At 45.3% G+C, this 23,227-nt stretch overlaps 1 protein-coding gene across 4 annotated transcripts in view; it reads right to left on the reverse strand.

Annotated features, from left to right (window-relative positions):
• Positions 1-20,963, reverse strand: part of TRANK1 (tetratricopeptide repeat and ankyrin repeat containing 1) — a 65,806-nt gene extending 44,843 nt beyond the window's left edge. The window contains exons 1-3 of one of the 4 annotated variants that reach the window (XM_040590332.1): positions 20,898-20,963; positions 1,728-1,862; positions 12-135 (exon numbers count right to left, since the gene is read on the reverse strand). In XM_040590332.1, coding sequence (XP_040446266.1) covers positions 12-135; positions 1,728-1,861 — 258 coding nt within the window. In that variant the 5' untranslated portion in view covers position 1,862; positions 20,898-20,963. Of the gene's footprint in view, positions 1-11; positions 136-1,727; positions 1,863-18,454; positions 18,535-20,897 lie in introns of those variants that run through there. The other 3 variants (XM_040590331.1, XM_040590334.1, XM_040590333.1) reach the window with 3 other exon arrangements.
• Between the last annotated feature and the right edge of the window lie 2,264 nt (positions 20,964-23,227).

Genomic DNA, 23,227 nt, shown 5'->3' on the forward strand with positions numbered 1-23,227 from the left:
CATCTGAATACCTTAACATACTCCGGATCCCACTGTAAACTCTGGTAGGCTGAAACCACTGCTTCTTTCCATTTACCAAGATGGTACAAGGCAGTTGACTTGTTACAGTGTAACACAGCTATGTCCTTCGAACACCTAAAAATAGGGTTTTAGCATATATTCACTTGAAAAAGGATGCATCATATTTCATGGTTAGCAACAAGAAAAAAAGAAGAGTCTATGTATCACCCATCTAACAAAATTACATGTAAAAATGGAGTTGCAGGAAATAAAGATCGCTTGAACATCTGCTATAAAATATTTTAGTGACATCCTGAATGATACTTTAGTGATATCCTGGTCTCTCCTGAAGCAGAAAGCCAACCCACTGGAATAACGAAGTATGAGGATTTAGAAAGTTTAGACCACCTCAGCACACCTAGGTATGGCTCAGTAAAGCCAGAGGCCAAGAATGGGAAAAAACAGACCCACAAATAGAAGCTGCAAGATGGAAAGAATGCTAATAAAATGCTATATTTTGGTCACCAAAAAAACACCAAAACACATTTTACTGTATTACCATTTGAAGAAGTCAATAGAATTATCCACATTTACACTAGCTAAGAAATAGACATGTATTTTAGAGTACAGAATATACTAAAGTATATATACTTCATATATATATATACACACACACGCTATATATATATATATTAAAAAAAAATAACGTGAGGATATAAAAGTATCCAAGAGTATACAAAAATCCAAGAGAGTTTCTGGAAAGAGCTGCACAAAAATTACAGGACTACAGCCCACCTATCTTGCCTGTGCTCAAACAAACAGTACACGCCATGCAGCTGCATCCTTCATCTTATTCCTATCTGCTAAATTACACTCAAGAAAGTTGTTTCAACTACACTGAATGTGTTCAGACCACACTGTTGCCTGCAAGCAAATCCTGACAATGCAACCTATGGCAAGGGGAAAGGAGACACTCGGGATCAGATCCCTACTTTGCTCTATCCTTGCTCAGTCCTAGTCCTTCCCTATGGTCCAAATTTATTTTACTACTTAATCTAAATGGCTAATAGTCAAAATAAATGAATGGCTGGTGTTAAATAAGGTAAACAGCGGTGTTAATACATGGCAGTAATGAATATTTAATAGTCAACATATTAATTATTTAGTCATCAGTAACAGTAGCAACTGATGTTAACTGACAAAAACAAGCACAAGAAATACCCAAAGAACATTTCCACTGATTTCTTTTTAACAAATCTGAGAAAACTAAGAAAGACCAAATAACAAGAACAAAGTAACTTAGATAAATCATTTCAAAGATAATCAGACGACCCATGTAACAAGCCATAGACATGACCAGTACATGGCAGAATAACAGCAAGATTAACCCACAGCACATCAGCTAAGTAACAGAAGTAATTTAACAGAAACCAATACATTTTATGGAAAATTAATTTGAGCTTTAATTACACTTATTTACAACTGATGCTTATATAAAAACATTCAGATTACAGTCACTAAGTAGTCTCCCACATATATGTCAGGAACAGTAATTCCTCTCTAATTATGACACTAGTACACTAAGATACAAGAAAATACACAAAGATACACAGAGATACAAGAAAATCAGGTGTCAGGGCAAGAAATACAGTTCTGAGTTAACTGTAGTACTGTACAAATTTCAGACTTGTCTTATGATTTATATCTTGTAATTCAAGAATACTTACGGGACCCATTGCATTAAACAAGCAAGCGTATGCAGAGCTTGATCATACTTTCTGATGGCCAAAGAGTAATTTCCATTTTTAAAATCCTGGTTCCCAGTTTGTTTCATTAACTGTGCATATTCCATAGCATCCATGCTAATTAAAAGCACAAAAAAAAAAAAGAAGAAAACTTCAGTCAAAGAAAAGCTTTGATTTATAAAACACTTCTTTCCCAAAAATCCACTTAATTTTTCACCTTAGTTTTTGCGTATTTGAAAAGTACAAAAGACCACTTTTTTCTTCTTTACTGCAGTTGCAATAGTAAAATATAACTCATGTGATAGCATTGTCTTTGCTGCTGATGCCTCAACTTCCATCTATTTCTTAATCAACCTCAGCTAACCAAATCTACCATTGGTATGCATTTTTTTCCAGATTTTCTCCTCAAATCTTAAACTGTTTTTTAAATTAAGATTCCGAATTTTTTAAATGTGTGCACACACACTCAACACAGGAGGAAACATACACGAGAAAAAACAGAGTTCATATGCTTAAGAAATACATGAAACTATACTTCTCAATTAATTAAACACAAAACTAATTTACTTGCTTTTTATTTATTTTTATGCTTTTTTTTTTTGTCTAGCCTTTATGGCTAGATACTGTATACAAAATTGCATTGAAATTTGATTACTACTTGGAAATACTGTAATGTAAGTAGATTCATACTGCATAAGGACCTTGAATCAGATTTAAAAGTTATTAAAATGTATGTAGCAAACACTAAAAGAAAACAAAGCTTAAAACAGGCATCAACTGCAACTGATTGGTAAAATATTTTATTATTAAAATTGTAAAATCAGGTTCAGAGAGGTCAACCCAGAGGGGTGAGAATTGGAAAAGAATGTAAAACTCAAGGGTTAAGATAAGAACCGTTTAATTACTGAAATAAAACCAAAACAAAAGAAAAATAATAATAACAACAACAGTTATAATGAAAAGGAGGGAGAAGGGGAGAGGAATGAAATCCAAGGGGAAAGGAGAAAAGAAAACAAGTGATGCACAGTACAGCTGCTCACCACCCGCTGACCGATGCCCAGCCAGTCCCTGAGCAACGGTCCCCCCACCCTGGCCAACATCCCCCCTCCACACCATATACCGAGCATGACATCCCATGGTATGGAATACCCCTTTGGCTAGTTCAGGCCAGCTGACCCGGCTGTGTCCCCTCCGGCCCTCCCGCCAGCAAGGCCTGAGAAACCAAAAAGTCCCCAACCCGGTACAAACACCAACCCAGCAACAACCAAAAACACCAGCGTGCCATCCACACTGGTTTTACACCAAATCCCAAACACAGCGCTGCACCAGCTACTAAGAAGAAAATTAAGTCTATCCTAGCCAAAACCAGGACATAATCACATGGTCAAGCAGCTAGATGAACAAAACAAACACAAGAGGGAAAACAGGTATGCGTCTGCTGAGAAACCGCACATCAGAATCACAGACAAAAGAAAAATCCAGTGCTAAAGTCTTCCATAGAATCATTCTTCACAATGGATTTTATGAATAAAAGCCATTTCCATCACCTGCAAAAACCTGTATGAATCTTACAAATATCAGCACTCTTAAATAAGATTAATTCACCAAAAAGGAATGCAGAGATTTATGTTATTATCCAGGTATTAGCAGGCCTGGAACAAAACCAGTAACAACCTGTAAACCTCACAATCTGCTATCATAATATTGTGGTTTAAACTGGCAGGCAGCTAAACACTACCCAGCCACTTGCTCACTCCACCCCCTGACAATGGGATGGGAGAGAGGATCTGAAAAAAAACAAAAGTAGAATTTGTGAGTTGAGATAAAGACAGTTTAATAGGACAGAAAAGTAAGGGAAATAATAATAGTATTAATAATAACAGTAAAAAAATTAGAATAGACAAAACAAATGATGCACAAAGCAACTGCTCACCACCCACCAACCAATGCCCAGCCAGCCTTCCCTCTAATTTATATACCAGGCGTGATGTCATATGGTATGGAAAAACCCTCTGGCCAGCTGGGGTCAGCTGTCCAGGCTGTGTCCCATCCCAGCTTCTTGTGCTCCCCCCAGCCTCCTCACTGGCAGGGCAGAATGAGAAGCTGGATGCTCCTTGATTTAAATGTAAACACTGCTTAGCAACCATCAAAGTGTTATCAACATTATTCTCATCCTAAATCTAAACCACAACACTGTACCAGGTACTTGGAAGAAAACTAATTATATCCCAGCTAAAAACAGAACAACATTCACCCCTTATTCCATACCATTTACATTATGCCCAGGTCCCCACACTTTCCAATACATCAAAAAATGCTTTGAAGTACGTGGCAGTGCCTGAACCGTATGCGTGAGGCCACCAGGGTCTATTCCATCCTCATCAAGGAGAGCACTAACCTCTTCCATCACCATTAATCACCAGCATCTTTCCTGTCTTTGATATATACACACAGGTATCATACTCATTTTAGTCCGTGCCTTTGGGCTCCGTCTGTCATAGCAGTCCTTCAGGAAAGGAGAGATGGTGTGTGGTGTTGGATTGCTGCAGGCTGAAGCCGGTTCTGGTTCAACCACCACAGCACCTGCCTAGTTCTATCACCTTGGCCAGCTATTAGTTTGCCCATTTTCATCAAAATTCATTCTTCACAAATCTAGATTATTTTTTACTGTAATACTGTTGATACAGCATATAGCAACCATAGTAATGATGACACAGTATTATACAGCAATTAACATCATACAATTCAAATCACTGGCTATTCTCACCTAGGATCAAACCACCCCAAGGCACACATCAGACCTCCCCACCCTTCTGCACTATCCACCAAGTGCACCCTGTTCCTTGAGCAAAACCAGTCCCACAAATGGGTTTGCCATTGCCTGAGGCAGGAATAACCCAGACTGTCTTCTCCAGCATATTTATGTGTGCTACAGGGACTTTATCCCCTTCTCTAGCGTATAGAACTTTTGACTGTGCAGGGCCAGCTCAACTGGCAGATCTCCTAGCATGACTAACCAGACGGCTTTTGCTAAATGCGTATTCCAGTGTTTGAATGTCCCCGCACCCATTGCTTGCAGTGTAGTCTGTGACTGTCCATTGTACTGTACAGTTTTCCCAGAGGCTAGTGCGTGATGGGGCATGCGATATACCCACTCAATGCCATGGCCTTTGGCCTGGGTGTCTATGAGGTTGTTTTGGAAATGAGGCTATTTTGTGTTGACCCGGCTCTTTCTGGGGCACCATGTCACCATAAGACTTGTTTTTCAAGGCCCAGGATAGTATTCCAGGTGGTGGCATGGGGCACAGGACATATTTCTAACCACCCAGTGGTTGCTTCCACCACTGTAAGCACACAGCACTTGCTTTGGTGGGTTTGTGAAAGTGTCACATAATCAATCTGCCAGGCCTCCCCACATTTATATTTCAGCCATTGTCCTCCATACCAGAGAGGCTTTAACCACATGACTCGCTTCATTGCAGCACATTTCACATTCATGGGTAACCTGTGCAATAGTGTCCATGGTCAAGCGCACCCCTTGATCCTGAGCCCATCTATATGTTGCATCTCTTTCTTGATGGCCTGAGGTGTTGTGGGCCCATCATGCTATAACTCACTCAACCTTAAGCTGCCAGTCCAGATCTGCCTGAGTCACTTCAATCTTAACAGCCTGATCCACCTGCTGGTTGTTTTAACATTCTTCAGTGGCCTAACTCTTGGGTACATGAGCACCTACATGACATACTTTTACAACCAGGATCTCTACTCCAGCAGCAGTATCTTGCCCTAGTTCAGCAGGCCAGATGGGTTTACCCGTGCACTGCCAGTTGCTCTGCCTCCATTGCTGTACTCACCCCCACAAAGCATTTGCCACCATCCATGAGTTAATACAAAATACTGGCCATTTTTTCTCATTCAGCAATATCTAAACCCAGCTGGATGGCTTTCACCTTGATACACCTTGCCTGTCAACAGTTTCTGCAACTTGTGTAGGATTCCACATAGCAGCTTTCCACCTTCCATGTTTTCCTACAGTACAACAGGACCAGGTAGGGCCATTCTCCCTGGCTGAGATGTAGAGTACATTTTTTACATCTTGTTCAGCCCAGACTGGTCCAAGGGCTGCTGCATGAACTACCTCCTGTTTAATTTGCTCAAAGGCTTGTTGCTCAGGGCCCCATTTGAAATTGTTCTTCTTCTGGGCCACTTGATAGAGAAGGCTTACAATCAGACAGTGAGTTGGAACGTGCATTCTCCAAAACCCACAAAGCCTAAGCAAGCTTGTGTTGCCTTTTTGCTAGTTGATAGAGACATAGCTGTTACTTTGTTGACCACATGCATTGGGATCTGACAATGTCCATCTTGCCATTTCACTTCTAAAAGGTGGATCTTCTACGCAGGTCCCTTGACCTTACTTTGTTTTGTAACAGAACTGGCTTTCTGAAGGATTTGGACTATTTTCTTCCCTTTCTCAAAAACTTCCTTCTGCTGTACAGCTCCACATGATGATGTCATCAATGTACTGCAGGTGTTCTGGAGCATCACCCTGTTTCAGTGCCGCCTGGATCAGTCCATGGGTAGAGCTGTGCTTCCACCCCTGGGGCAGTCAATTCCAGGTGTGCTCAATGCCCCTCTACATGAAAGTGAACCACAGCCTGCATTCTGCTGCCAGAGAGACTGAGAAAAATGCGTTAGCGGGATCACTGGTGGCATACCACTTGGCTGCCTTTGACTCTAGTTCACACTGAAGTTCAAGCATGTCTGGCATGGCAGCACTCAATGGCATGACTTCATTCTGGCCACAACAGTTTACCGTTAGTCTCCACTCTCCATTAGGCTTTTGCACTGGCCATATGGGGCTATTAAAGGGTGAGTGGGTCCTGCTGATCACTCCTTTGCTCTCCAGTTGACAAATCACTTTATGGATGGGAACTGGGGAGTCTCCGTTGCTGCAATACTGCCTCTGGTGCACCACGGTGGCAGTGATCAGCACCTGTTGCTCTTCAACCCTCAGCAACCCCACAACAGAAGGGTCCTCCAAGAAACTGGGCAAGGTAGACAGCTGTTTAATTTCTTCTATTTCCAAGTCAGCTATACCTAAAGACTACCAGTACCCTTTGGGGTCCTTGAAATACCCTCTCCCGAGACAGTCTATACAAAGAATGCATGGAGCCTCTGCACGGGTCACAACGGGGTGCTTTTGCCACTCATTCTCATTTAGGTGTAGCCTCCAAGACAGTGAGCAGTGGGGATCCCCCTGTCACTCCAGAAATACAGATGGGTTCTGCCCCCTTATAGCTTGACAGTATTAGGGTACACTGTGCATTGATGTCCACCAGAGCGTTATACTCCCGTGGGTCTGATGTGCCAGGCCATCGAACCCCCCCCAGTCCAGTAAACCTGGTTGTCCCTTTCCTCCACCTGGCTGGAGGCAGGGCCCTCCTACTTGTGGTCATAGTATTCATTACTCATTTCTTGTAAATACAAATCAGAAGTCCCTTTATTATAATCAGAAGTAAGATCAGCCCTTCTACTTTGTCTAGGAACCTGTCCACTGGAAACTGGAGCAGCAATTCCCCTGAAAGAACCCCCTTTTGTGATTATTTTTTCTTGTAACTCACATACCTGTGCCTCTAGGGTCAAGGTAGATTTTCCATCCCACTTCCTCATGACCTCTTTGTGGTCATACAGATGAAGCCAGAGTAGCCCGTGGTGTGTACCCACCAAATCCTCTGTTGAGCAGAGGAACACTTACTCCTAACAGCTGAGATACTGGTCCACACAGGTAGGGAGTAGGACCCATCTTCTTTGAATTGTTAGAACTCCCAGGACAGCGTTTTGGACAGTGTCTTGGATTCAGCTGGGATAGAGTTAATTTTCTTCTTAGTTGCTGCAGCGCTATGTTTTGGGTTTGGTGTGAAAACAATGTTGATACCACACGGATGTTTTTAGTTGTTGCTAGGTAATGTTCATACAAAGCCAAGGACTTTTCAGTTTCTCAGGCCCTGCCAGTGAGAAGGTTGGAGGGGTGTTGATGCAGAAAGCTCGGACACAACTTATACAATCAATGTGATCAAGTTAGTGCCACTTTATTAAAAGACTTACAGCAATTTATACTCTCAGCAAAAGATAAACATGCTATGTAGGCTTTGTTAAGTAAAAAGTGATAGGTTAAAACTACTCACTCCACACTTCCACCTCCCTTATGATTGGGACCAGTGTGGTGCCCACACGCTGCTCCCCCCCTTGTGCAGGCATCCTGTTTTTTCTCATCTTTCCATCCAACTCCCCCATCTCTCCATGAACACACAGCCTCCCTATCTCCCCTGGCCTTGTACATGTCCTTCACAACACCTGCAGCTTGTTAGGGCTGCGGCCTGTTATTACAACCAAGTTATTCAGTCTGGATTGCTCATAATATGTCCCTTGTCTTCCAGCCACTCCACAGAGGTGCACAAGAAATTGGAGGGGGCACAGCCAGGACAGCTGACCCAAACTAGCCAAAGGGATATTCAACACCACAGAACATCATGCTAAATGTATAAACCGGGAAGAGCTGGCCAGGGCTGGCTGATTGCTCCTCAGGAACTGGCTGGGCATCAGTCAGCAGGTGGTATGTAATTTTATTGTGCATCACTTGTTTTTTCCCTTCCCTTTGGATTTTACTCCTCTCCCCTGTTCATCATTATTTTATTTCAATTATTAAATTGTTCTTATCTCAACCTTCAGGTTTTACCTTCTTCCCAATTCTCCTCCCCATCCCACTAGTAAAGCATGGTACTTAGTTGTCAGCTGGGGTTAAACCACAACAGTTTCTCCACAGCTGAGATGCAAGCCCATAAGGAAGAAGAGAGACTTTGTATTGCCAGAGTTGGCTAGCCAAGTCATCCACCACTTGTCTCTCTCCATCCTTCCAGGTCATTACTGCCATTGAGTTGGCATATGGCAACAGTGCACTCCATACAAACTTCTACCACATGGGTCAGTGCACTCTACTTCATCTGGGTCTTTAGATAACTGATCATTGTTCAGGTCATCACAAATCACCTCCTGCACAGCTAATTCCCTCAGGTACTGCATACCCTTCTCACAGTGGTCCACTTGCCTGGGTGACACTTAAGGAATTCCTTGATATCTGACAGGAGTCACCTCCAGAGGCTCAGCACTTGTGCCCCTTTCCATTTGTCAATGTCCCCTTCCCTAGAAAGGGATCACAGCTGCTTGGCTTCTCTACCCTGTAATTCCAGGGTACTGGCCCCATTACCCCACCATCGGAGCAGCCAAGTGACAGTGTGCTCACCCAGATGACAGCTGAAATCTTTTCACTTATCTCTCAGCTCATTCAGGGATAGGGATCAGGTGGTTACTGTCTCGTTCATGAGCTCAGTCTCGGCCTCTTCCTCCTCCTGCTCTCATGATGGCCCTGCTTTGCAGTAGTCTGCCTCATCCACTTCTTCACTTAGCAAGGGAAGAGTTTCTTCCTTTACTAGATGAGCTGACTAATGCTTCCATTATTTCTTCTTGTGCACTGGGGCAACTGATACCAGCACAGACTGGTTCTCTGGTCCATCTGCAGGGGGCTGGAGCAGCTGCAGTGCTCACCACTTTGTTGTCACATCTAGAGACCTTCTCTTCCCCTTGAGGATACTGAATAGGTTGAACAGGGCTCGGTAGGCATGGGCCAGGTCCCACCATATTGCAGTGATTTATGTCACTCTGGAATGGCCAGGGTGACAGCATACTTTTTCCAAATAGTTTATTTGTTTTTCAGAATTCTGCACTTGTTCAGGGGTGAAGTTCCACAACATTGGAGGCGCCCAACTGCCCTAGGTACTTGCCCATACTATCCCACACACCCTGACACTCATAACTATCCAGCCTCAGGGCAGATCTCTGGGTGGTATTCTTAAATAGCTGTTGAACTTTAAACAAGACCTGAAACCTATTCAGGAGTAGAAGATACATCAATAGGAACGTGCCAGTTTGAACACTCCAATGATATTCAAAATTCTCAAGAGCTATTGTAATTAGCCTGGAGGAGAAGAGAAGGTGAAAGAGATGGGGAAAATGTCGCCCCTTGCCTCCCCCATAGGTCAGCTCTCCAAGGAGAAAAGGTAAAAAAATGTAATGATTAATAGCTTCCGAGAGATGGCCCCTGAAGTACAGAGATAATGGCAATGCTGAGTACAGATACCAGGTCAGCCTCATGACCAGCATCACATCATAATTTGTATTACAGAGTACAATATCATAACCTTAACCCAGCCCCCAGGGGTGATAAACAGCACAACACATACAGTAAGTAATGCACAGAATGCAACTCTGAGAACAAGAGTTCTGGAAGCAAAGAAATCAACATTGTGACTATGACTATTAAATTAATACAATGAATGCTTATAACAAATTTGTTTTAACATTCTCTGGTCATATCTGTCATTATCTCAACCCTCTGAGCCCCACACTTGGTGCCAGAAAGGACTGTTGTAGTTTAACCCAGCGTGCAGCTAAACACCACACAGACACTTATTTACTCCCCTCCCCTCCTACCCCCAGCAGGATGGGGGAGAGAATGGGATTAAAAAACCAGTAAATCTGTGGGTTGAGATAAAGACAGTTTAACAGGACAGAAAAAGAAGGGGAAATAATAATTAGAATATGCAAAACAAGCGATGCACAATGCAACTGCTCACCACCCACTGACCAATGCCCAGCCAGTTCCTGAGCAGCAGGCTCTGGCCAGCCTTCCCTCTAATTTATATACTGAGCATGATGTTGTATGGTATGGAATATCCCTCTGGCCAGCTGGGGTCAGCTGTCCCAGCTGTGTCCCATCCCAGCTTCCTGTGCCTCCCCCAGCCCCCACCCCCAGCCTCCTTGCTGGTAGGACAGCACGAAAAGCTGAAAAGTCCTTGATTTAGTGTAAACACTGCTTAGCAACATCTAAAACATATGTGTGTTATCAACATTATTCTAGTCTGAAATCCTAAATGCAGCACTTATTACTAGGAAGAAAATGAACTCTTTCCCAGCCAAAACCAGTCCACCATTTGCAAGATCTCTTCACATCCAAGCAAGCTAGGCATTGTTAAGTATATGGACCTACAGACCAACCAAGAAATACTACCAACATATTTTCTCTATAGCATTCCTCATTATGAACCCGAAATGTTCAGAATTAGTACCGTATTGTGAACACAGAGGCATGAAGAGGCACACTATGGATGACACTGTGCCTCCCTCATTTATCCAAGTGCAAGAGGTGTTTGGTAGGTTGACACCTGCACTAAGCAGACAGGAGAGCAGCAGCCCACACTTCTGAAGAGGCAACAGCAGAAGAACCAGGTGCAACCACAAAGCTCAGATCCAGACTGCTTCAGGCTGGCTGGGAAAAGGCCTGTCAACAGTTTTGTCTTAATTAAGCAAATAAACACTCTGTGATGATGTCTGCAATCCAAACATCACCTTCCTAATTCCAGCAAAGCACCAAGAATAGATAATTTCTGGCTATAAACTAAACTAACAAAAAATAGGTCCCATCTCCATGAGGGAGGTACAATGACCAGTCATGTTAGAGGAGTAATGATGATAGCTACCCTCAGCAAATTCATTCATCACTTCATTAAGCAACATGCACACAGTAAACAATTTAAAAATACGTTGTGGTTTAACCCCAGCCTGTAATTAAGTACCATGCAGCCATTCACTCACTCCCCCCACACCCAGAGGAATGGGGAATAGAATTGGAAAGGAATGTAAAACTCAAGGGTTGAGATAAGATCCACTTAATTACTGAAATAAAACCAAAACAAAAGCAAAATAATAACAACAACAGTTATAATGAAAAGGAGGGAGAAGGGGAAAGGAATGAAATCCAAGGGGAAAGGAGAAAAGAAAACAAGTGATGCACAGTACAGCTGCTCACCACCCGCTGACCGATGCCCAGCCAGCCCCTGAGCAACGGTCCCCCCACCCTGGCCAACATCCCCCCTCCACACCATATACCGAGCATGACGTCCCATGGTATGGAATACCCCTTTGGCTAGTTCGGGCCAGCTGACCCGGCTGTGTCCCCTCCGGCCCTCCCGCCAGCAAGGCCTGAGAAACCAAGAAGTCCCCAACCCGGTACAAACATGACCCAGCAACAACCAAAAACACCGGCATGCCATCCACACTGGTTTTACACCAAATCCCAAACACAGCGCTGCACCAGCTACTAACAAAATTAACTCTATCCCAGCTGAAACTCGGACAAAATACTACTTATGAGTTACACTTGTTCACTGTCTGGATAGCAGAAGCAGGACTTTTTTTTTTTTTTACACTGCACAGTATGAGCACTACTGAGGTGAAGAAAAGGAGAAGAATAGAACAGTGCAAAGAATAAAAAGCTAGTGCTAAAAGATGGTTCTACCTCATTTTTGCAATTCTTTCAACTTTTTAGCATCAGAAGGTTAGATAAATTAGTATCACCAAGAATAACACCAAAACAGCTCAGCTATACAGGAGCTTATTCATGTAGCAACACACATGAACCTGTGGTTTTCTAAATTATAGCTGAATTTCAATAGATTTTTTTTTAAGGCAGCTATATTTCTACTTAGTATGAAATTTTTACCCAGACTTATATTTACATTACTTTTCCTTGGAATGCACTTAAAGCACAATTACAAATAAAAGGTATTTACAAGGCTTTTAAAGGACTGTTCTTCCCACAATACAGCAAGATATCATCAATTGAAACAAACATTTTAAAAGGACTTTCAAATGTGTCCCATGCTGAGAAATTCTGGAACTGGGCTCCCTGCTTCAGATCCGAAGGTGGTAGCCCCTCCCCACTCCAGGCAGCAGGATTTCCAACAGAACACAAATTCCCATTCTTTCCCAGCACTGAAGCTTCCCAGCCAAAACTTCAAACCGTAGGTCATTTGAATAACTGGGATATCTGCTGCAGGCTTTAGCAACTACATCCAAGTTTGCAGCCCCAAGAGATACACAGACATGCAAATCTGACATCCAAATTAATGATCGAAAAGAATCGCTGTGCTGGCTAGCACAGCATGGCTTGCTATTGCCTAACATCTTCCTGAAGCATAAATAATTTTAACTCAAAATCAGTTGACCTATTATATAAAGTCTACCAAGTGTGGCAAGCAATAAACAAAAATGTTGCTTGTTACTCTGACTTAACTGTCACAGGTAAAGGTCACAACTGCATCTGAATATATATCTAAAGAAATATTTTTGTCATGCCAAGGGTTAACCGCAGCTGCCTGCCAAGCACTCGCTTCCCCCCTCACCCTCAGTGGGATGGGGAAAGAGGAAAAGACAGGTAAAAGCAAGAAAACTGATGGGTCAAGATAAAAATTGTTTAGTAAGCAAAAGTGGAAGAAGAGAGAAAGAAAACAAGTGACACAAAGGCAGTCATTCACCACCTCCCACATACAGACCAGTGCCCAGCCAGTTCCCGAGCTAAGGGCAGCTGATCTCCCTAAGCCCCCTCCTCTCCCTTTTTATTGCTCAGCATGATGTTTCATGGCATGGATTATCCCTTCAGTCAGTTTGGGTCATCTGCCCAGTTATGTCCCCTCCCAACCTCTTGTGCACCCCCAATCTATTTGCTGGGGGGGCAGCGTGAGAAATTGAGGAGACCCCAATGCTATGCAATCACTGCTCAGCAACAGCTAGAAGATTACTGTGTCATCAGTGTTGTTTCGGTCACAAATTTAAGACACAGCACCATATCAAGCTACTATGAAGACAATTACTCTACTGTGGCTGGCAGGAATGGAGGAAGCCAGGTTCCCCTTGTAAAGCAGGTGTTTCTCCTAAGCTATAGAGTCCATGAAATACATAAATGTGCAGGGACACCCTAAAGTCTGGGAGACCCTTCACAGTGCATTGCTGAGACCTTGTCTTTCAAAGAAAAATACAAACAAAAAAAGACCAGACAAGATGGTGTGTTCTGTTCAGGTTTTTTATGGCTCCTGAGGCCACCAGCATGGCTGTGGCAGCAAAATGAAACAGATTGATTTTTACTCAAAGAAGTAAAACAAAAGATTACACAGTTAAGTCAGAAACTATCAGCTCCAACCCCTACTGCTGCCAGTGGGCAAAATTCCCATTTACTTCACGTTGCCAAGTCTTATGTTACTGTGATGGTCAGTGTCCCACTGAACTGCTTCAGTCAGGCTTATCCTCAGAAGCAGGGCAGTTCTGGGGGTTTACAAGGCTGAGTTTTGACTCCTCTCACTTCAGCAGATAAGCTTGAAAGCAAAGAGACTGCCCAGAAAACCCATTTGTCATTCTTGAAAAAGGCTGCATTCCTTACGCCAGCTATCAGTCTCAAGACGCCAGCTTGTGCTTTCTAAACATCCGAAGTTGGCAATACTATAAATTTTATAAATCTCAGCGCAAACCCAAGCGGTATGTTCTGTCTGCATCTGGTTTACATGGTTTAAAAGAGAAACTGTGTGACGCTGCTTATTCACAGAGAAAAAGTGGAAGGTCAACACAGCCGTGCTTTTAATTATTGTTGATACTGAAAGTTAAGCTTTGAAGTTCTGTCCCTATGGCATTACTCGGTGGTAGAGTAACATTTTTATTCTGGAGGCACAGTAGCTTTCTATGATGCAAGCAACAAATGAAGTATAGCAAACTGGGCAGCTCCGCATCTGAATTAAAATAGTGGTGAAAAATTAGCATCTCCTTATTTCCAGGAAATCTGACTTCTAAAGACCATACATTCTTATTCCTCTGATTAACAGGAATGAAATCTTTTTTTCTTTCTTCCCCCTTAACCTAATAGGCAGACATTACCAACTGGCACCAACAGGTAGGGAGAGAAAAAGCCCAACACCACATCTAAACTGTAGTCGAGTGACAACTAAATACTTTGCATCAGCATTTGATTAATTCATGTTTTCTCATCAGGAAACCTCCAGGCTCTCAATAGCTCTTGCCCAACAAAAGTATGCTGGCTCCGAGTGCCAGCCAAAAGGAACTGCCGTGTCACCCTGACCTGCTACATCAAGAGTGACCCCTCCAGCCCCGTGCCCACCACCGGTACCGTCCATCCAGGCAGTCCTTGCAGGGCTATGTATGCAAGGACACTGCATATAGTTCTTCCAAATGCCATGTTCAGTATGTCCTGGTACAGATGTACATGAATGTCAGGGCAGGCCCAAGAAGAGAGGGGAAAATAGAGGATGAGACAGCTTTAGCAGGCCATAGCTTGAAGAGGCAATGCTCTGCCTGCTAGCTAGTTTTATATGCTTTCCCAGCAACAGCAGCTAACAAAGAACAGAACACAGCAGCCTCCTTTGAATGCATTGTCCTGGTTTCAGCTGGGATAGAGTTAATTTTCTTTTTAGTAGCTGGTACAGTGCTGCGTTTTGGATTTAGGATGAGAATAATGTTGCTAACACACTGATGGTTTAGTTGTTACAAAGTAACTTACCCTAAGCCAAGACTGTTCAGTATCCCATGCTCTGCCAGTGTGCAGGTGGGCGAGACCACCGGAGGGAGCAGAGCCAGGGCAGCTGACCTGAACTAGCCAAAGGGATATTCCACACCACAGAACATGATGCTCAGTATATGAAGTGGGGGGGGAGTTTGGCTGGGACCTGCCAATCATTGCTGGGGGACTGGCTGGGCATCAGTCAGCAGGAGGTGAGCAACTGTACTGTGCATCACTTGTTTTTCTTGAGTTTTATTCCTCCCTCTTTCTGCTATCTCCCTTTTCATTACAATTATTATTATGTTTTACTTCAGTTATTAAGCTCTTCTTATCCCAGCTCACTGGTTTTACCTTTTTCCAAGTCTCTTCCTCCCCATCCCACCAGGCGGGGGTAGGGGGGAGTGGAGAGCAGCTGCATAGTACTTAGTTGCCAGTTGGGGTTAAACCACAACATTGCATATAAACATAACCATGACAGTGAAAAGCAGAAAAAAGCTCCTGAAAAAAGTACGGGTTTTTGCTTTTCCATTGAATGCTGAAATGGTGCACAAAAAAACCCCAGCAACCCACACCTGTATTTTCAGAGGTGGCCTTGGAGAAATAGAGACAAACATACAAGTTTTGCAATCAGGATGAACAGGTTTTAACTGAACAGGCCATAATAAGATACATTAGGAAATCTCACACAGAAAAGGGGAAAGAAGCTGGGATTTAGACATTGCCACCCTCATGGATCTGTTCAGTCTGGAAAGAGTTGCTGTGGTATTTGTGATTATCTGAAAATGTTAATTGAATGTCCAGCCAGTATCTCATGAAGAGCACGTTCAGCCCTTGTAAAATACGTCAGCTCATCTTGGAGAAGCTGGTCAACTCAAATGAAAAGTATACCACTTAGAAAGCTTCTTATTAGACATCCCTGTCGTTAGGGATATATTCAGATAGCTAGGGATAGACTATCATTACATAAGATTCTCACTCTGCCTTATGAAACAAAAGAAACATTTCTTTCACACGTGACCTTGCCAGATTTCTATAAGAGCTTGGAAATGCCAGAGGACCCCTTGCTCCCAGTAAAAGCCAGCACCACTTTGAAAACAAAGAATGAGATTCTAGAGTAAATCTGAAACATCAAGGCAATCAGAGCAGCATAGCGATAGCTTCTGATCAGGACACATCGCCCTGACCTTAGCACAAATTGGACCAAATGGAGTATCTTTGCTGTTCCTGGGCCCTATGGGCAGCCACCATCCTACGCACTGCAGTACTCCTGAGGTGAAGACCACCGTCTCTGTAGCTGCGTTTGCCTCCAAAAGGACAAAGAAAACAATTGCCTAGGTAAACAAATAGAGAAAAAACTATCAGGTTGTTTCAGTCTGAACTGGAGACCTGAACACGATCCCCCATAACAGAAAACAACCCTAAATACCACTTAGAGAGTTTTGCTTCTGCAGACACCCTTCCCTCCTAAGTGTTCAGCCAGTACTCGAGGAACTCAGCTGACCTTTCTGTAGCTCCATCAGTGCAGTAGCACCCTGAAGCAGTGCATCTTGCCAGCACAAAGCACATCTCACTCCTGAGACAGGATCTGTACCTGCATTAGATCTAGCATGCAAGTGCTACATCTGCATTTTGAAAGTCAGCTGTGAGACTTCTCAGTTCAGGCTGTGCTTTCAAAAGAAATTAAATGGCTGCTGGCACACCAAGTGAGACAGAACACCCCAGGCTGCTCTTCATTTCACTCCAAGCTTTCCCCTGGAAACACACTCTGTAGTAAATTAATGATGGTACAGCACAGACATTGTCAGAAACAAGACATACATCCTTATCAACATTTGGCAAATTCACCCCAGGATATCATTAGCACACACATCTCAAAGGCCTGCTAACACCTAAAATGCTACATACAGACCAGATAAGGAAGAGATGTGTGCAAGGTCTGCATGAAATAAGCAGGGCAAGTGGAACAGAAACACAAGAAAACTCAAGCTCTGGCCTAGGACCCTATTCTGGACAGGGCTGGCCTGAATGACCTCCCAGGGTCCTCCTCCTCCACTGTACATTGGTTTCCATTTAAGCAAACTGTTATAAAGCAGTTATTACTGTTACTGAAATCTCGGAATAAAGAACTTATCAACACCAATGTGATGCAGATAAGCAGACACTTCTTTATTAACGAGCAGGTGCGTGAGTCAGTCCTCTCATGATCAACGCACACCAAGTTTCAAAATCATACACCTTATATAGAACTTATTCATGAACATAGTCATTAAGTATTCATGTATAAACATAATATTTCCCAAAATTCATTAACATACTCTCCTCCCATATCCGATTCCGCACAGTAAAGGTTAGAAAGGTCTGGAAATGGGTCTGGGGTATTATTCGGGTAGGTGGTACATGAGCCTGTGGTCGCGCTACCCCCTGCCAGAATTACCTTTTACCTACATTTACTTGTTTCTTGGCAGGTAGCTACAAGCTGTTCCAGTCGACTCTCCCCAGTTCCCATTAATTCTACATTTTGACATCTCAATGCTTTCTCCTAGTCTACACATAAGATTAAAGATGATTGGATACAGTATTTAAGTCTGTTATCTAAGTTCTAATAACTCCTACTAGGTGATTCTGACCTATTCTTTCAGCCTTGGTATGGGGCTGTACAAAGGATTTCATAGTAGCTGTCTGTTGCTATGCAAACACAAACTCCACTAAAATATTTCTTATAACTCTATATTCCTAATCAAATGTGGTTAATTAATTCTAACTAATATCAGATATGTAACATTACTAATAACTAAGCCCAGCTGCCCAACATCTCCAGCCAGCCACATAACACACTCGTATAGCTGACACCGGTTAGCAGCTCTGTTCCTCTGCAGACACATAACAAGCAAACAAGACCACAGAAACAGGACCCAAAGACCACCAGAAGTACTGGGCCAGCCCTGCTGACTCACAGCAATCCAAGCAAAACCTCAATACAAGGACGCTACTGAAATGTTACAAGTAAGTCCTCTAGAATAGGTATGTGTGGTTGACTTGCACACAGGAAACGTTCTAGGGCTAGGAAACAACATAGCAAGGAAATGGAAATCAAAAGCACATCACCAAGAACAAGACAATACTTTCCACAAAACAAGATGGGTGCATACAACCATGACACCAGCTCTGTACCTGCTTTACACCGCAAGTGCTCCCTGTAGAATGAATGAAACCCATGAAGAGGGAAACAGAAACTTGACAGACTGGCACTTACAGACTACCTGGCATGTCCTGAGCCCATCCATAAGGTATCTTCATGTCACTAAAATTGCACGACATTTTGAAAGCCCCCTAGAGAAATTACAAGGAAAAATAACACCACTGAAAGACAAAAAAAAAAATATCACAGGCCTTCCAATTTATAGGCAAGACCTCAACATGCTGCTGATTAATTTGGCAACAAAGGTCCTCACACAGAGGCATGACACATTATCCTGGATTTTAGGTGGTGTTGTGATTTAACCCAGCAGGCAGTTAAATACCACACAGCCACTCACCCACTCCCCCCTGCCCTGCAGCAGGATGAGGGAGAGAAATTAATTTTAAAAAGTAGTAAAATTTGTGGGTTGAGATAAAGACAGTTTAGTAGAACAGAAAAGGAAACTAGAATAGTCATCATCACAGAATTAGAATTCGCAAAACAAGTGATGCACAATGCAACTGCTCATCACCCACTGACCAATGCCCAGCCAGTTCCTGAGCAGTAGCCTCAGGCCACCTTTCCCCTTAATTTATATACCAAGCATGACACATTGTATGGAATGGAATATCCCTCTGGCCAGTTGGGGTCAACTGTCCCGGCTGTGTCTCCTTCCAGCCTCCTCACTGGCAGGGCAGAAGAAGCTGAAAGGTCCTTGACTTCGTGTAAACACCTCTTTGCCATAACTAAAACATCAGTGTGTTATCAACATTATTCTCATCCTAAATCCAAAACAGCACTGTACCAGCAGCTAGGAAGAAAATTAACTCTTTCCCAGCCAAAACCAGGACAGGTGACATCTCGGAACATCCTCCCTCTGTTCCTCCTAAGCTGAACTCACGCCAAGCACTTATGCACTAGCTTTCGCTGAAGGCTGCTTTGCGGTTTGCACCAGTGACAGGTCTGGCCTTCTTCCTCAGCACATCCTGTTTTGTAAAGTCAAACAAAACAGGGCTTTTTTGCTTTCAGTTTCAAATGATCTTCCCCTGTTTGTAACTCAACCAGTAACAAGTTATACCAAAGAAAACATACAGTTAAAGCAAGTGTGGAGTTGTGTTTTCAAGAAAAAAAAAACAAACAAACTGTCATACTTATGACTTCCAGTAAACGAAGAAAGGACTTTAATCTTCCACTTTACATACGGAAAAACCAATGCCAAAGCGCGGTCAGTATTCTGTCTACACAGCGGCATCACTTTTGTACAACACAAAAACACCCAAAACCTCACAAAACAGTGGAAAAAGTTAACCCTGCTTCTATCCTCCGAAACAACAACAGTCTTGAAATCCCTGATCTAGCTCAGCCATACAAGACCTAACTCAGTCCAGGAGGGAGGCGTTGACCCTGCTGCAGTTGTTTGCTCAGCCTAGCAATGTTCCTGTCATCAAACAGAGCTGATCGGGTAAGAAAGCAACAGCAACAAACAGCCTCAGTATTTCCTTTGTATACATTAGCTCAAGATGGTGTTGCATCTGGAATGAAAAACAAACAAAACCAACAAACAAACCCCAAACAGGAAGATTCCCCTAACAGCGAGGTTTTCCATTCACAGCCAACGCCTGAGAAGTTTAACTGCGTGTTGGTAAAAACACTGGCAGGAAACACTCCCTCCTGCGTGTTTTCATGGGAAAGCAAAGCCTCTTCCCATTTGCAGCAAAGCCACTCTATCAACATCATGTTATTCTTCTGTAAATTGTGTAAAAAAAACCACAGAGAATGATGAGAGATCTTTTGGGGTTTGGTGGTTGGGTTTGGGGTGGTGTTTTTTTTGAAGCGTGCACTGTGCCCAAACTCCTTTCCAAATGCAAAAGCCTGTTCTGTTCGGTGACCGCTCCACGACCTCGTACACGAGTTTTGCTTTTCAGGGAATGGCTCCAAGCCCATCGAAGGCAATGCCCAGCTCAGGGCTGTGCCGAAGGGGCTCCCTCTTGTCTCTCCAAGCACGGCCACTCCACCACACCTCCCCCCAGCTCCTCGGTGCAAGCCGCACCTGGCTAACACCCCCCACACACAGATGCCCGGCAGCAGCAGGAACGCGCGCTTCCCTCCTTCAAGCTCCCCACACATTCCCTGGCGGGGCTCCCAGCCGGCACAGCCCCCCCGCGCCCGGGCTGCGGGCACCCCCGCTCCGCGGCAGCGCGGGTTCCGCCGGCCCCGCCGAGCTGGGGCGCCGGCCCGAGGGGCCACGGCTCCCGCAGCGCCGCCCACGGGCCCCGCGGTGCGCGAAGAACCGCGCGGTGCGGAGGGGCGCGGAGGGGGCAGCCCAGCCCGGCGGCGGGGCTCCATCACACGCACTCCCCAAAACCCCGCACGCAGCGGCCGCAGATACACGGCGGCGTCGCCGTGCTGGCGGGAGCGGGGCGGCCGCTGCGCCCCCCGCGCACAAAACCCGGGAGGGGGGAGGACCGAGGACGGGGGTCGCAGCGCACGGACGCACGTACCTGCCGGACGCACGTACCTGCCGGCCGCCGCACGCCGAGAGCCCCGAGCCGCGGGTACCGGCCGCCGCCTCTAAACACGGGCGCCCCCGCGCCCCGCCCCCGCCCCGCCCTCGCCCCGCCCCCGCCGCTCGCGCCGCGCCGCGCGGGGAATCGAAACCGCGAAAGCGCCCCCCCCGCGGGGCGGGGTCACGGGCGCGGGGCGGCACCGCGCCGCCATCTCAGGGTGCTGCTGTAAAAAGTGACGTAGCGGCGCCTTGGGCACACGCGGAGAGCGGGGAGAGCCACCCCCGCCCCGCCCCGCCCCGCCCGGCAGCCCCTGCCCGGGGGACCTGCCCCGCCTCGGTGCGCGGCGGTGCGCCGCCAGCCCCGGGAGCGGGGTCTCGGCTTGGCCGGGCAGCACCCCCAGCGCCCCGCGCGGCAGCCTCACCCTCCCGTGGGCCGCGGTCCTCGTGGCGTGGTTCTCGGCCACCGGGCACGGCCGTCCGCTCGTCTCCCCCCGCGCCGGCCCCGGGATGGGGTTAACGCACACGCACCGCCCCCCTCCGGCAGCCCCCCCAGCACCGTGTGCTCTACCGGTACTGGGAAGGTGCTGGTTGCACACCGGTGCTGGGCACAGCCCCCACGCTCCCTCCCGCCTCCCCAGCCGGCGCTGGGGTGGGCAGGTCCTGGCAGGGGACCCCCGCCGATCAAAGGGGTATTCCGTACCGTACGGCGTCAGCTGTGCAATAAAAGCTAAGAGAAAGAAGGAGGGCAAGGGGGCACCCCTTATTACAGCAGCTGCCTTCCCCGGCAGCCGCCCCGCACCCTGTAGCCCATCTTGCCGGGAGCATCTTCCCGAACATCGCCTGCTGATGGGCCATAGAGAAGAACATCTTTTGTTTCCCCTCACTTCCCCGCACAGCCTTTGCTTTTGCTCTATTAAACTGCCTTTATCTTTTCCCACGAGGTTTTTTCCCTTATTTTCTCCCCCTCCTGTCCTGCTGAGGAGGAGCAGGGGTAGAGCAGCTCGGTGGGCATCCAGCCAAGGTCAACCCACCACACTCTGATACAAAAATGAATTTCTCCTAATCATCTGTCCTCCATGCTGAGTTTTCACATAAATCGTCCTGCTACCCGTTTAGGGACTGGAGAAATGAAGTAATGCTAACCTTAGAGTGGTTGTTTTTATCACTTTGCTGCAAGCAGAGTGCATCAAAATAAGGGGGCAAAGGCACTTTCAAAAAAAACAACAACAACAACAAAAAAAAATATCAAAAGTACAGCCACAACACAACTGTTGTTTTGGAGCTGCCATCCGTAAGAAGTGGGAAAACTGCATGGTCCCCAGTGTGATCTTGTTTGCTTAAGACTTGAAGAAATCAAAGTCCACGGGTGGGATTTTGCAGTTCTTACTCCAGTAAAAGCGCTTGTGTGAATCAACAGAATATAGAAGTTGAGAGTAATGGGTGGCTGATGCGAACTGATGTGGCTGGCATTTCATGTAACCTCTGAACTTCCTATCATTGTTATTTAGGGGTGTTTCACATCAGCGCAGAGAAACCAAGGACCATCCCACTCCAATTCTGATGCAGAAAGCGGAAGGCACTGCTTTGTGGCTTGCAAGGGACTCTGACCTAAACACTGGCAGAACAGTCTTTGCTACTACATCTGTTTGTCAACCATGGGTGTGTTTGTCCAGCTAGTCACAGACTGAAAATGAAACTGTTTTTTTTAAACTCCATTGTAAAAATGATACTTGGCAGCTTCTAAGCCTTTTGCTGGTGTGCAGCGGGGCATTTCCTTCTCGCGTCGTGCATCCCTGCCACGCACGCACATTGACAGTGAATTACTGAGTCTGCAAATTAATTGTTTCCTGGTTCTAAACAAGAGGAGAAGGAACAGAAACTGGAAATGGTGACTTCAGGAGGCAGTACTGCGTGTCTGAGTGCACAGGCACTCCAACAAGTAACTAGTTAGACATGCTGGGTGATGCAGCGTGCTTTGGTGCAGAAGGAGCACTGGTGGGAGGTGCTCATAAAGTCCCACAAGGCAGCATAAAATTATGTATAAAGCCCTTTCTACCTAGCTCCTACATCCCTTTTGTTGCAGCTGTAGAGTAGAGGTGTTGGTGTGGGGCCATTTCCAAGGGAAAACATTTATTTTGGATGGGAGAGTGAGTAACAGATCCTTCCACATCCTTGTCACTCCGCACATAAACCCGTGCATCAGAGTTCATGATGGAGGTGCACAGAAGGGATGGGCCTTGGCACAAGGCTGATGCTAGAAACCATGTTTTTTAGCTCTGCTCCTTTCACAGTGATGGGAAAACCTCACTTTGAGGGGAAGAACACCCTTCGTAACGCATCCA

This window comes from Falco naumanni, chromosome 4, assembly GCF_017639655.2.
Source record: "Falco naumanni isolate bFalNau1 chromosome 4, bFalNau1.pat, whole genome shotgun sequence".
Lineage (NCBI taxonomy): Eukaryota > Metazoa > Chordata > Aves > Falconiformes > Falconidae > Falco > Falco naumanni.